Source organism: Pyrgilauda ruficollis, unplaced genomic scaffold (genome assembly GCF_017590135.1).
Source record: "Pyrgilauda ruficollis isolate IOZ18807 unplaced genomic scaffold, ASM1759013v1 scaffold60, whole genome shotgun sequence".
NCBI classification, from domain to species: Eukaryota; Metazoa; Chordata; class Aves; order Passeriformes; family Passeridae; genus Pyrgilauda; species Pyrgilauda ruficollis.
The window spans coordinates 4701829-4714540 of NW_024527711.1; the positions used below are offsets into that span (position 1 = coordinate 4701829).

At 40.0% G+C, this 12712-nt stretch overlaps 1 protein-coding gene across 1 annotated transcript in view; it reads left to right on the forward strand.

Annotated features, from left to right (window-relative positions):
* Positions 1 to 12712, forward strand: part of TENM4 (teneurin transmembrane protein 4) — a 589520-nt gene that overhangs the window by 389914 nt on the left and 186894 nt on the right. The window contains exon 8 of the mRNA XM_041483687.1: positions 1055 to 1290. Coding sequence (XP_041339621.1) covers positions 1055 to 1290 — 236 coding nt within the window. The remainder of the gene's footprint in view (positions 1 to 1054; positions 1291 to 12712) is intronic.

Genomic DNA, 12712 nt, shown 5'->3' on the forward strand with positions numbered 1-12712 from the left:
GGCAGAATGTGCAAAGGGCATTGGGACTGTTTCTCAGTCCTCACAAGCTGCATTTTTGTTTTACAGAAGCATGGTGGTAGATTAGTCCACTCCATTTCCCAGGTTTCATTCCCAGAATTTGAATGCCTTTTGCAGCATGATGTCCCACCAAAATCAGGTTTTTCATTTAGTATTCCCATGGACAGAAGTTCCATTGGGACATTGCATTTCAGAAACTCATGGGCTTCAGTGTGTTCTTTTCATGCTGACTTCCATGAGTGTCACCCGGAGTGCTCATGGGCTGGCTCTCAGGCTGCGTTTGTCATAATGGGCAAAATATGGTGCCTCCCAATGTGTCACTGGACAGGAAATGCTGTTGCCTTTGACAGTAATTCACACTTTTTTAAAAGTAGCCTTCAATCCAAGGTGCATTGGACTGCTTTGTGGAAGCAGGTGCCTCTCCTCACTGGCAACACACAGGACTTTGATGCTTTTAGCCACGCCGTTGTCTGACACTTAAATTTGCTGGATGGGGACAGTGTGAATATTCCCCTCTGTGACAATTTGGGTGCTATGGAATGGCTTAAGTTCTTTTTCCCCATCTCCATTCACTAATGCCACACAAAAAACGCTCTCATGCAGTGATCAATAAATTGATAACCGCCCTCCCTTCTTTAATCTGACCTCTGCTCCTCTTCAGCCTCCGTAGGGCATTTCTGTGGGAGTGCGAGCAGGCTCCCAGTTCTGCCCGTGCCACCAGTCTGTCGTAGCTGTGCTTGGGGTTTTCATCTCACTCTAACGCCAGCTCTTCCACAGAGGGGACTCCTGCCCTTGAAGAGTTCTCTGTGGCATTGTTGGCACTGTGACTTTTTTGTTTGGTTTTGTTTTCTTTTATTCTGTGTGACTTGCCTTTGATTTTTATTCTTCTCTTTTGTGCATGCCATCCATGTCCGTAGCCAGCATTGTATGGAGCTGCTTTCCTCGTCCTGGCAGCAGTCGTCATTCTCCCACCCCACGCCTCCCTCAGCATCGATTTGTGTGAGGAGTCACTTGCTATTGGTCTTTCTTCCCTCAGGCACTTCCTGTTCAAACCTGGAGGCACTTCTCCCCTTTTTTGTACAACGTCGCCGGGATATCCCCTGACGTCCAGCACTGTGTACTCGCCTCCCCCTAGGCCCCTTCCCAGAAGTACCTTTTCTAGGCCTGCCTTTAACCTGAAGAAACCCTATAAGTACTGTAACTGGAAATGTGCTGCTCTGAGTGCCATTGTCATCTCAGTCACGCTGGTGATCCTGCTGGCCTATTTCGTAGGTAAGCTTTTTGCTTTGTTTGTTTTTCTTTCTTTTATTTCATTTCTCTACAAACCCTCCCGTACTGCTAATGTTTGGGAAACAGAGGGTCAAGACTGTGGTACAAAGTGATGGGTAAATAAGGCATCTGTTGACTTGTTTGTGTTGCAGTGTTGTGGTAGGGAGCTTAACACCTGTCATAAAGCCAGAAGGGCTTAGTAAAACATTAGTCATATGAGGGAGTTGTACTCTCTTCAATATCATGGACTGTTTAGATTCTGTTTAGATTCTGTTTAGATTAGTGTACCTGGAGTGAGGCAAAGCCACCAGGTTTTCTCTAAGTATCCCATTAAAACACATGGTGAAGTCCATGTCCTAGTCCCAGTCACATCCAGGTCCCTCAGTGTTGACTTTGATGGGACAGGGTCAGAACCAAGATCCTGGGGCACAAAAATGTGGTTTAATTCTGTCATTTGGTGACACACCTATTTCAGTGACATTTAGCTAATTATATTGGAGTTCACAGAGTGACCAGGAGGATGGAGAAGGACTGGGTTGAGATTGTGGTTCATCAGGGCCTTTTTAGAGTAGGTGGTGCTGGTGAAATTTGCATCTTGGGTGGAAAAGCATTGGATTTTTCTTTAACTGTGCATGATCTGAATTTCTTTGTTTTATGCGGCTTGTCAGTGTTCATTGCAAAAAAGCATTCTTATTGTATGTTGCAAAAGTAATTGAACTGCTAGAAGTGAAAATTGTATTTTTAAGCCTGGAAAGCTGGAATGTTGCCATTACGTTTTCTTCAGTTCTGTTTCATATGTCTGTTATAAATGTCTTTAAAAAGTCCTTTCCTAGACTTCTATGTTAAACTGTCTGTGGTGCAAACTCCAGTTGTCAGACACTTTTAGAAGTGATCATGGATAAAAAAGCCCTTTTCTCATGGCACAAATGAGTCTTTTTGATTTTGCTGTGACTTCCTGTACGCTAATGATCTATAAAAGATTGTGGTTAGAATTACAAATCTTAGTCTGGATCGAAAGATTTTGCTTTCATTTTACATAAATATGATTAGCACCACCACAAAGGATTGCTTTTACTGTGTTCCTTTTATATACACTTCTTTAATGACTGATACTTTTCCACTTCTGCCTTGCATCATACTCTGGTCACTTTTATGTCTCCTGTAAGAGAAACAGGAATGATTAATTAACCAACATTAAATCAGCAGAAGTTTGATGAAATACGCAGTCAGTTTTCATCATTTGCTATGTACATTTGGAGTCGCCTTTCTCATTTGTCTGGTATTCTCCTTATGTATGTCCTGAATATGGTTCCTTTGGACATAATCTCAGTGTGTCAAAGGAGAATCATTTCAGCTCAGCATAGCAGTGCCAGTTCATTCTGGTGGAGGAGGAGGTGTGTGCTGGTTGATAGAGGGAGTTTAGTTTGCTGCTCTACAACTCAGAACCTATCTCAGAGTTCACAAAAGATCACACTCCTGCTTAAAACTACAGTTAATGTTGTTAAAAGGAAGGTCCATTGAGTGCCCTCCCATCCTTTTTATCCTCTCCATTCAGGTGAACTCGATGGCATTTGCCAGACACCATGGATGGCTGGCAAGGTGCCAGAAATGCTGAGTAGGTTGAACCACTGTAATTAAGGGTCATAATTACTAATTTCTAAAGGAATTACCAATTATTAAAAATCAAATTCAATGGTTCAGTTCAGCATAAACATGTTTAGCAAAGATTGTCTCTGCCAGACCCAGTGTTCTGAGCAACGAGAAAAAAGGCAGATATTTAATTAGATTTTGATGAAAAATTGTGTTTAATTTCAAGTATAATCAATTATTAATTACTGTAATGAGTGATTCTGGCGGGGTTTACTAATTAACTCATTTAAAAATTATGAATAACCTTTTCATTTGTAATTATTTTTTACATCCTGTCAAGTTGCAGATGAGAATTGTATCACCTAACCCAAAAGAAATGAATGAGAGTCAAAATGTACTTTCACTAAGTTAAACTGAGACATTTTGCATTTTGATACGAAGTATGTAATTCTTAACAGGAACTTGTTTATTATCCCAAGTAGCCTGGTCTGTTTGCAAACAAATTATTTGTTTTTCCTCCAATTTTGGCCTCCCCCCCCCACCCCATTTTCTTACAGGTACCTTTTGTCATATAAGCAGAACTTTACTCTTTTCAATGCCATGGGACAGTCTGAGTGGTAAGGTATAACTTAGTCATGAGTAAAAGGTCTAATCTGTATAACAGTCTATGAGTATTGGGAACTTGACTGCTTTCCACCTGCTCTTGTTAGTTAAAATGGAAGTTATCTTTTAATGACCATTTTTATCCTCCAGGGCAAACTGAGGTCATTGAAAAGGTTCCCATTTAAGTGAATGGACTTTAGGTTGGGTCCCATTGCAGCAGCTTGGCATTTAATCTGTTTTGTTGTACACTGGTTAGATAATGGAAGTACTTCAGAGTGGTATCTAGGCCTTCAGGATGTTCCTCACAGCATTAGGCATGTCACAGTTTTCTGTTTAAATATTAAAAACTGCCCACTGCAGGCCTTACCTGTCTGTAGACATGTGGAGCTAAAGACATACCAAAGAGACTCTGCTACAGGCAGTACTTCCTGAGTGACAGAAGCTCAGGCACAGCTGTGGTGGGTGCCCATCTGAGGCAGGCAGAGCTGCATGGAAACAACAAGGCACTGATCATTTCTGAAATTTTTTGCTAAAGCCAGTTCCTTTTTTAAATTTACCTGGAGAACTTGCTTGATTATTTTTTTGGGGCTAAAAGGCACAGTTTCTATTATTTCATGTAAGTCTTTATGTCGTTTAGCAGTCTGAGGTTCATTTATCTTGCTTGGCTGTTTCAAAACGAGGAGAGGAGACATAAATAGGTGTCCATGGCAGCTGAATGGCTGCCATCATGTGTCAACACTGTGATCAAGGTGAAGGTTTTACAGGGCTGAGTCACTGGTCTGGAGAGATAATGACAAACAAAATATAACAGAGTGTATTAAACACCAGAAGCTGGTTTTCATTTGAATTGAACAGCTTTTGATTGACTTGTTGCCCCTTTTCAAAGAGTCAGACACCACACTAAGGCAGTCATGACAGTGCCCATCACTGGTTTGCACACACACAGCTTATGCAGATCCCATGAACTCCGCAGAAGCTTGTCTCATGCAGTGAGAACACCAAGGAGAAAAGCAGGGGCACGTCAGGGCTGCAGCATTAAAGTGATGGAACCACTGAAATCAAAGGCCTCTCCTTGAGCAGCTCAGAACCGCCCTGCAAATTTGCTATTCCAGGAGTTCCTGAAGAGACACGACTTTAAAATTGAATTCCCCATTTTAGGAATGTCCATTCAATGGACATCTAGACAAGAAAAATTTTCCTGGCTTTTGCTGGGATTTGGTGGGATCTGTATAGATTGAGTTCTGCCTTGGAGGGCTGTTTTCTAGCAATATTCTAATGGCAGAGAGAATCCCACGAGGTGTGTTGCTATGCTAATACTTTGCCAGCAGTTCCTGTACCTTATAGATGCAGACCTGCTAGCAGAGCATTGTAAAGAATCTCTACATTGCTGTACTGCTTGGGAGGAAGTTTAGAAACAGAAAATACCTGTTTGATTGTCCAGATCGCCATGCCCAGCAGCTGTTTGGCTAGGTCTGTGGAACAGTTTCTGAATTAATTAGTGACGGAGAATAGTTTCTGCCTGTTTAAACAGAAGTTATTATCCTCTGCCTGATGTAGATTCCAAACTAGATGGAAGTACAATTTGATGGTGTTAGGCACTTGCAATTTTCCTATACTTAAGCATGTGCTGCGGTTGCATTGCATGAACAGCAAGAAAGATGGGCATTTGATTTAGATTACAGCTAGCGCTGGAAAATATATTATGAAGCCAAAACAGCCATTCCTTTTTATTGGAGTCAGAGCTCTCTACTTTTCAGCTCTGTGTTCATTTGAAGTCTGTACAGATGCAGCTTCACTTGAAGAACAGTGTTGCTTGCTGCAGGCAAAATGCTTTGACAGTAAAAGTGTGCTAGGACTATGATGTGTTTTAAAAAGCATCTTTCTTTTTATTGTCTTAGAATCACCCTGAAAGATAACTTTAGCTCAGTTTGTCCATGATTCTTTGATGCTATGGAGCAAACCCAATTTAAAGCAACTCTCCAAAGCTCTTAGAAATCTAATTAGTTAGCAATGGATGTATAGTGTACCAATTACCATGGTGTTTACATAGTAAGAGATCAATAGGAAAAGTTGCTAATGCTTAATTATTAAACTTGGTCCACATCTATTAATCCTACATTTATACCTTCATATTAAGGTTATAAATAATTATAAAGCAATTTATTACCCTGCCAACAGGCTACTTTCACTTTCTGCTTTAATATTTATTTTCTGATTTCAGATTAAGTTCTATTTCGCTACTGTTGACATTTTTCTTTTGATTTACAAGGATTGTAAATCAAAATCTGATGTTTTCTATTTCCATCTTGTCTTTGTTAAAAGGCAGAAATGGGAGCTAAACAATAAAAGGCTTCTAGCAAAGCCTTTATGTTATGAAGTCAATCTGTTACCTCAGACAGAGCTTTGAGTTTCTTTCTTGGTTCCTTCACATCTTCACAAAATCATTGTGGTCTGTTCACTCAGTAAATGCGAACTCATTTACTTAATTTTACCCTTAATCAATAAATTATCAGATCCAGTCTAAAAGGTGCTTTAGTATTACCAGTGATCTATTTTATGTATTATAAATGTTTGTGAAACTACATTCCAGGACAGTGGTTGAGAGGGGACCATCATCATGAGCCAGCACTACTATTTTTTTCCTGTGTAGTATAACTTGAATATGTGGGGTTTTGTTTTTTTCTACTGAAGCTGGATTTTATTGTACCAAACGCAGACAAACATTGATGGGGCAAGAGGGTTAGTGCCATTCCCTCGCTAAGCAGGACAGAATAGAGGACATCTAGCTCTTCCTTTCATACCACTGACATTTAGGAAATATGGGCCTTACTCTTCTCGTGCACATGCTCCTCTTAAACTGCAGCATCTCCATTTCCTTCAGCACTGGTTCAAATGCAGTCAGAGGCATTGGGCCCAGTGTCTGCAACAGGAGCTGGAAAAATCTGCATATATTTTTATAAATTCCTGGCTCTGGAGATTGATCTGACTGAAGATAAAATATAAGTCATGACAGATGTTAACCCTTCAATCCAGTTTTGGATGATCTGTTTTGTTGTTGCACCCCAAATTTTGCCCCTGTAAATTTTCTCAGAAAGGCTAAGGCATGAAAATAGTCTCAGCTCCATGGAGAGATTCCATCAACTTGAGCTTCTGTCTGACTACTCAAAAATGCATGGAGTTGCAGAAACCTTTTTGCATTTTTTGTTCTGTAGCAGAGAGATGGGAAGGTCACAGGACCCTGTGTTCACCTCAGTCACACTTCACTATGTTAGAGAACCAGCGAGGGCAGCTGCTGTGGGTGAGATTTATAAGAGGCTGGTGAGTAGCAGTGAGCTCAGGAATGCTGCCTCAGGTAATCTGGCAAAATAAACTTTCCCTGGCCAGATCCACAATGAAATAGTGACTCAAATGCTTCAGCCCCACCTCTTTACTAGCATTGCCCCACCTCCCTCTCAACATGCATGCACACATGGAGATTAATTATCAGAGAAAAGAGAAAGACACAAAATGAAATCTGTGGCCTTAAACTGAAAGAGAGTAGGTTTAGATAGACACTGGAAAGAAATTTTTCACTGTGAGAGTGGTGAGGCACTGGCACAGGTTGCTGGAGATATGGCTGCCCCATCCCTGGAAGAGGTCAAGGCCAAGTTGGATGGGGCTTTGAGCAACCTGGTCTAGTGGAAGGTGTCCCTGCCCATGGCAGGGTGGTTGGAACTAGATGATTTTCTTTTTTTAAGGTCCCTTCCAACCCAAAGCACTCTAGGATTCTGTGTAAATTAAAACTACAGTGGGTTACATTCAGTCTTACATTTGTGCCTGTTTTGTTGTCTTTTGCTGCAGCTCTAAGTACGTGGTGGTATGAATTGTAATGTGGATCTTTTATTTTCTATCACCTGCAAAGTCATCAAGAGCTCTTTGTATTAGGTGATTGTGTGCATTTTTTTTTTCTTTGAATTTTCCAGTGTATGTTTGGATAGCAGCTGCTCTTAGCTTTATAATTTAGAGTGAAGGAAGTACAAGTGATTTGTCCACTATTGTGCCTGAAAATAAAGATAATAAAGGTACAAGATGCCACTTTAAATTTATTCTTGTGAAGATCAGTTCATTCAGATGGGTGTTAAAAACCTTGCCATAGAAACTCCATTAAAGAACATTCACTGTTTCAATCTAAATAAGATTTGTAACCTGAACTTAAAAGTGTTTTGAATAGAGAAATGATGGCTATGCTTTTGAAAGAATAACAGAATCACTTAGGCTGGAAAATACCTCTAAGATCATTGTGTCCAACCTTCAATGGAACATGACAATGTCAAGTAAACTACAGCAAAAATTGCCATGTCAAGTTGTTTCTTCAGCACCTCCAGGCATGGTGACTCCACCACCTCCCTGGGCAGTCCACTGCAATGCTTAACAACCCTTTCGAGGAAGAAATTCTTTTGTTGTCTAGCCTGCACTTCCTCTGGCACAGCTTGAGACTGTCCTCTTGTCCTGTCACTTGTTGCATGGGTAAAGAAGCTGACCCCCACCAGCCTACAGTCTCCTTTCAGGTGGCTGTAAAGAGCAATAAGGCCCACTTTGAGTCTCCTTTTCTCCAGGATAAACACCCCAGTTCCCTCAGCCGCTCTTCATAAGACTTACTTTCTAGACCCTTCATGGGCTTACTTTCCCTTTCTGGACTCAAAGGAGAGACACTTCTGCAAGAAAATACTACTGGAAAAGTAGAGCAGAAGATATTGCAGACCTGATTATTTTGCCAGACTTGCCCAGTCTGTGGAAACTGGGAAGTACTAAAATGTAGGCATTCCATATGATGATAATATGTTCTGAACTTCGTGGCAAAATTCCTGCTTTGCAAAGTGGTTAGTACTTCTTCAGACTCTGCAGTGATAAATATACTGGGCAAGTTTACATCTTTTCTCAACTAATTCAGTGTTTACTGGAGGCAGGAAGACACTTAAGGATTCCCATAATTTTCATTTAAAACTGTTTTCTCAATTTTCAATATGTTAAAGTCCATTAACTGTCACATTGTGCAGGCTGACCTCTTTGCACATTGAAGCCCAGCAAACTCCAGCTACTTACTCTTTCCGTTTTACATAGGTAAGTCACATACGTCCTTCAGCTGGCTTTTTACCAGCTTATATGTGTAAGCATTCCATTAGGTCTTTCTGGGCTATAGAAGTTACCTTAGGATATTGTTGCACAGCATCTTCTTGTGCTTACTTCCTAAGTTAATTGCTCTCTCTGCTTTCCAGTTGCCAGTGTACCATCTCATGGACACAGTTTGTGGTCCATTATCCAAAGTATATAGGCTGACCACTGACACTTTTTTTTGAATCATTCAGATTTAGTTACTGTTCTGCTCTTCTGTTGTTCTGTTCGGCTCTCATTGTTGTATTTCTCACTTGAAGTATTTGAGTCAGCTACATGTTTAGTGATCCATGATTTTATATTTACTTACATAACACTGATGCAAAAGTTGAATAATTTCAGATCAACTATCAGTTGTTCAACTTCACAAGAAATTGTAACATGTGATGATTATTCACCAACAATGATAATTTCAATGTCTTTCAGTTAGTTTTTAAATACACATATACATGTCTTTATACCCTTCAAAAATGCTTGTTTGTTTAATCACATCAAATTAAACCAAATATCTTACTAAACTGTAATCTTGTCAAAGAATGAGTAACTGTATCATAAGATCTGTTTTTCAGAAAAGCAATATGGTTGGCCTGAGATACCATACATCCACTTTCTTTACTCTCTATCAGTTCAATTCTATGTTTTCTGTTATTTTGTCTGTAATAGATATCAGACTGCCCAAACCAAGTGATGTGCATGCTGTCCTCTTCCCTTCTTAAATATTTGTAGAGCATTAATCTTGTTCTAATTTTTTGGTAGCTGGTTCAGTATTAATCAATGAGTCAGATTCTTCCTTCTTCTTTACTGGGTACAAGTTAAATGAGCCTGCAGATTTAAAAATGTTTGTCCTTAAATAGATGTACTTCAGTATAATTCCTGGTTACTAATGGACCGGAAGAAACTTATTTCCTGTGAAATGATTGCATTATTGTAGTTATTTCCAAAAGCTAGAACAAAAATTCTTACTGAACACTTCAATCTTTACTACAACATTATTAGCAATTTCCCTATCTCCATCAATATTGCTGCTCATTTTGCTAGGTTTCAGTACACTTAAAAAAAGGTTCAGTTGTTCTGTGGGTTTTTTTCAAGACATGTGTTTTTTTCTTGATGTCCTCAGCTTCTTTTTGCCTCTCTCCATGGCTTTAGATTTATATAGATTACTCTCTGTTTCCCTATTGTTCTGGCTTTTATATATTACTTTTTTTATTTCAGCTTATTGTTTCATTTTGACACTGATTGAAGAGGTCCTTTTGTCAAAGTCTGATCCTCTTTCATCATTGTGGGGTCACTGGAAGAATGACTTCCATTCAGAAATAGACCACCAATATAACTGATTATTTAACCAGTCAAAAAGAGGTTGTGGCTATGCATCCAGCAGGCTCCATCTGATCTGGGAGTCTGCATCAGTGTGCCATGAAACCACACATTAGTTGGCCCTTTAGATGTCTGATCCTTCCGTAAAATTAAGGATCTTTAATACAAGGGGAGATTAATGTAATTCCATCTGGTTTTATTAAATGGTCAGATACGGGCTCTCAACCCATAAGCTTTTATCAGTTGCTTTTAGTGAGGTTTTATAGTTGCTCTAAGACCCAGAAAAGAAAATAACAGCAGGCTGACTCCAGAAGTGCTGGCCTTGTCTTTATGACAGTGGCACAGATGTGCTGCTATAATCTTTATTTCACGGCTTAGATTGACCTTTGCACACAGATGCTGAAAAAATCAGTTTTATGGATCTTTATATGTCTTGTGGAAGGAGTTCTTCTTGAGTCCGTTTTTATTTCATACTAATTAGTGTGAAATAATGTAATTTAATTGCAGTTAAGTGGAGACAGAAAGAATTGTTTCCTGTAATGGGCTTTTTTTCAATGTTTTTAAATACCAAACGTTTTTGTGGGTAACTATTCATAGAGCAATCTCAATTAGGGATGTCACTGGCAGTGAAAAATGCTCCTTGGTTATAGTTTAGTGTTTATCTCCCATTGTTTTCTAGCATAATTTAAAAGATGGCTTCAAACCCTGCTTTGCAGCCAGGTTATACGTTTCTATTGAATGTGTGCAGCAATGTATTCTCTGATGTTTTTACCTGTAGTTAAAGTCAAGCTGTGTAGTAGATAGACATCTTTATAGGGTGAGGTGTTGTTAAGTACACTGCTCAGGTAACATGCTGATGACCTGTAAAATAATGAACAGAAGTCCAGTCCACTCTTTTCCTCTTTGTTAAGATTTCAAGTCACTGTTTATGCTGAAACTTAAAAGCTCCAAATGGACCACTTACGTACTTCCCTTTGAGGCTCTGGTGCTCTATAGATAGGGGTTGTTGAATCTTCGTGTTTCAGTGCTAGCCTATAAACTCTCCCATCATCTCCAGCTTTTCCTATCTTCCTCTCCATTTGATTTTATCATATTTTAACTTCCGAGCATGTCCCTATTGCACTCAGAAGCTCTTGCCTGGGCAGATGATGAGAATAGGATGTGTTGGCTGTTTTCAAATATGGTAGCATGTGAAACAGCAGCAGCATCTCACCTTGCCACATCTCACCCAGTACAACTGCAGCATCCCTTCATTATGCAAAGAGACTCTTTAAAAAGCAAAGCAGAACCAGGCAGTTGGCAGAAATGATGGCTATGCTTACCCTAAGTATTTCAAAAGAAAATCTAATTGGAGTATCAATGGAGAGAATCCCCTTCAATTATGGCAGAAATTGCAATGAAGTCAAGCATCAAAAGAGTTTCCTGAGGCTTTTGGTTAAAAGAAAAAATCCTTCAATCTAAGCAAAAATTATATTCCAAACAGCATTAATCTTGATGGTTAGTAAGAATTTTTTTATTTTAGTATACCTTCCCCAGTAAGACTGTATCATGGGCTACTCCAGGTTGTGGAACATGTACTTGAACCATTCTAGGTGCCCAGCTGGTCCAGAAGGAGTACATTTCTTTATTGTTAAACTCTTACGGGTATTCAGACCCAAACTATCTATTAAGAGTGATCTCTGGTCTTTGCTAGCTAAACAGTGCACAGGAATTTGGAAGGTGTTGGTTGACCAGAACCAGTGCTATGGGTAGAGTTCTTTCTAACAAATAAATGTTACAGACTATCAAGTTACCCTGCTTAGTAATGTTTAATTCACTGCTATGAACTTAGTCTTTGGGGATGCAGGAGCAAAGCAGTTGTGCTGTGTCCCTGAGCAAGCGCTTTGTTACATTTGTATTTAATGATAAACCAGAATTGTCATGGCCTAAGTTGTCATAAGGGAACGTTTGGGCATCTCGCTACGACAAAGGCATTGAGGTGCTGGATGGAGCATGTCCAAACATGGGCAACAGAGGTGGGGAAAGGCTGGAGCACAAGTCTGATGAGAAGCAGCTGAGGGAGCTGGGGGTATTTAGCCTGAAGAAAATGAGGCTCAGGTGGGCCTTATATCTCTTTACAACTCAGTGAAAGAAGATTGTAGCCAGGTGAGGGCTGACCTCTTCTCCCAGGCAGCCAGTGACAGGACCAGGGGAAATGTCTCTAAGTTGCATCAGGGGAGGTTTAGATGGGATATTAGGAACGGTTTCTTCATTGGAAGGGTTGTCAAGCAGTGGAACATTGGCTGCCCATGGTGAAATCACTGTGCTTGGAAGTGTTCAAAAGGCTCATGGATGTGGCAGATGGAGACGTGGTTTAATGGTGAATGTGTCAGTGCTGGGTTAGTGGTTAGACTTGATGATCTTAGAGGTGTTTTCTAACTTTAATGATTCTGTGATTCTGTAGCCTGAATAGATGTGAGAGTAGGCATCTGGATCCACCAGGTAACATGGTCACTCATTTAAGTAAAATTCTGCTATTGGATCTACTGTTGTTCTCTATTCATGTTGCAGAAGTACTGAAGTAAAGGAGACTTGTGACACCTCTTCTTTTTATTAGGTAGAATAAGCAGTGCTGTGTACTTTATCACACCTCTGATCCACCCCAAGCTAGCTACCACAAAACTAGAAAATCTGAGTTCACACATGCTCAGTAGAGACCTACTTACACTGCAGCAGCAAAATTGTCTGTGCCGGGTGTTCCTTCCCTTTCCAACTCCCTCCTATTGCT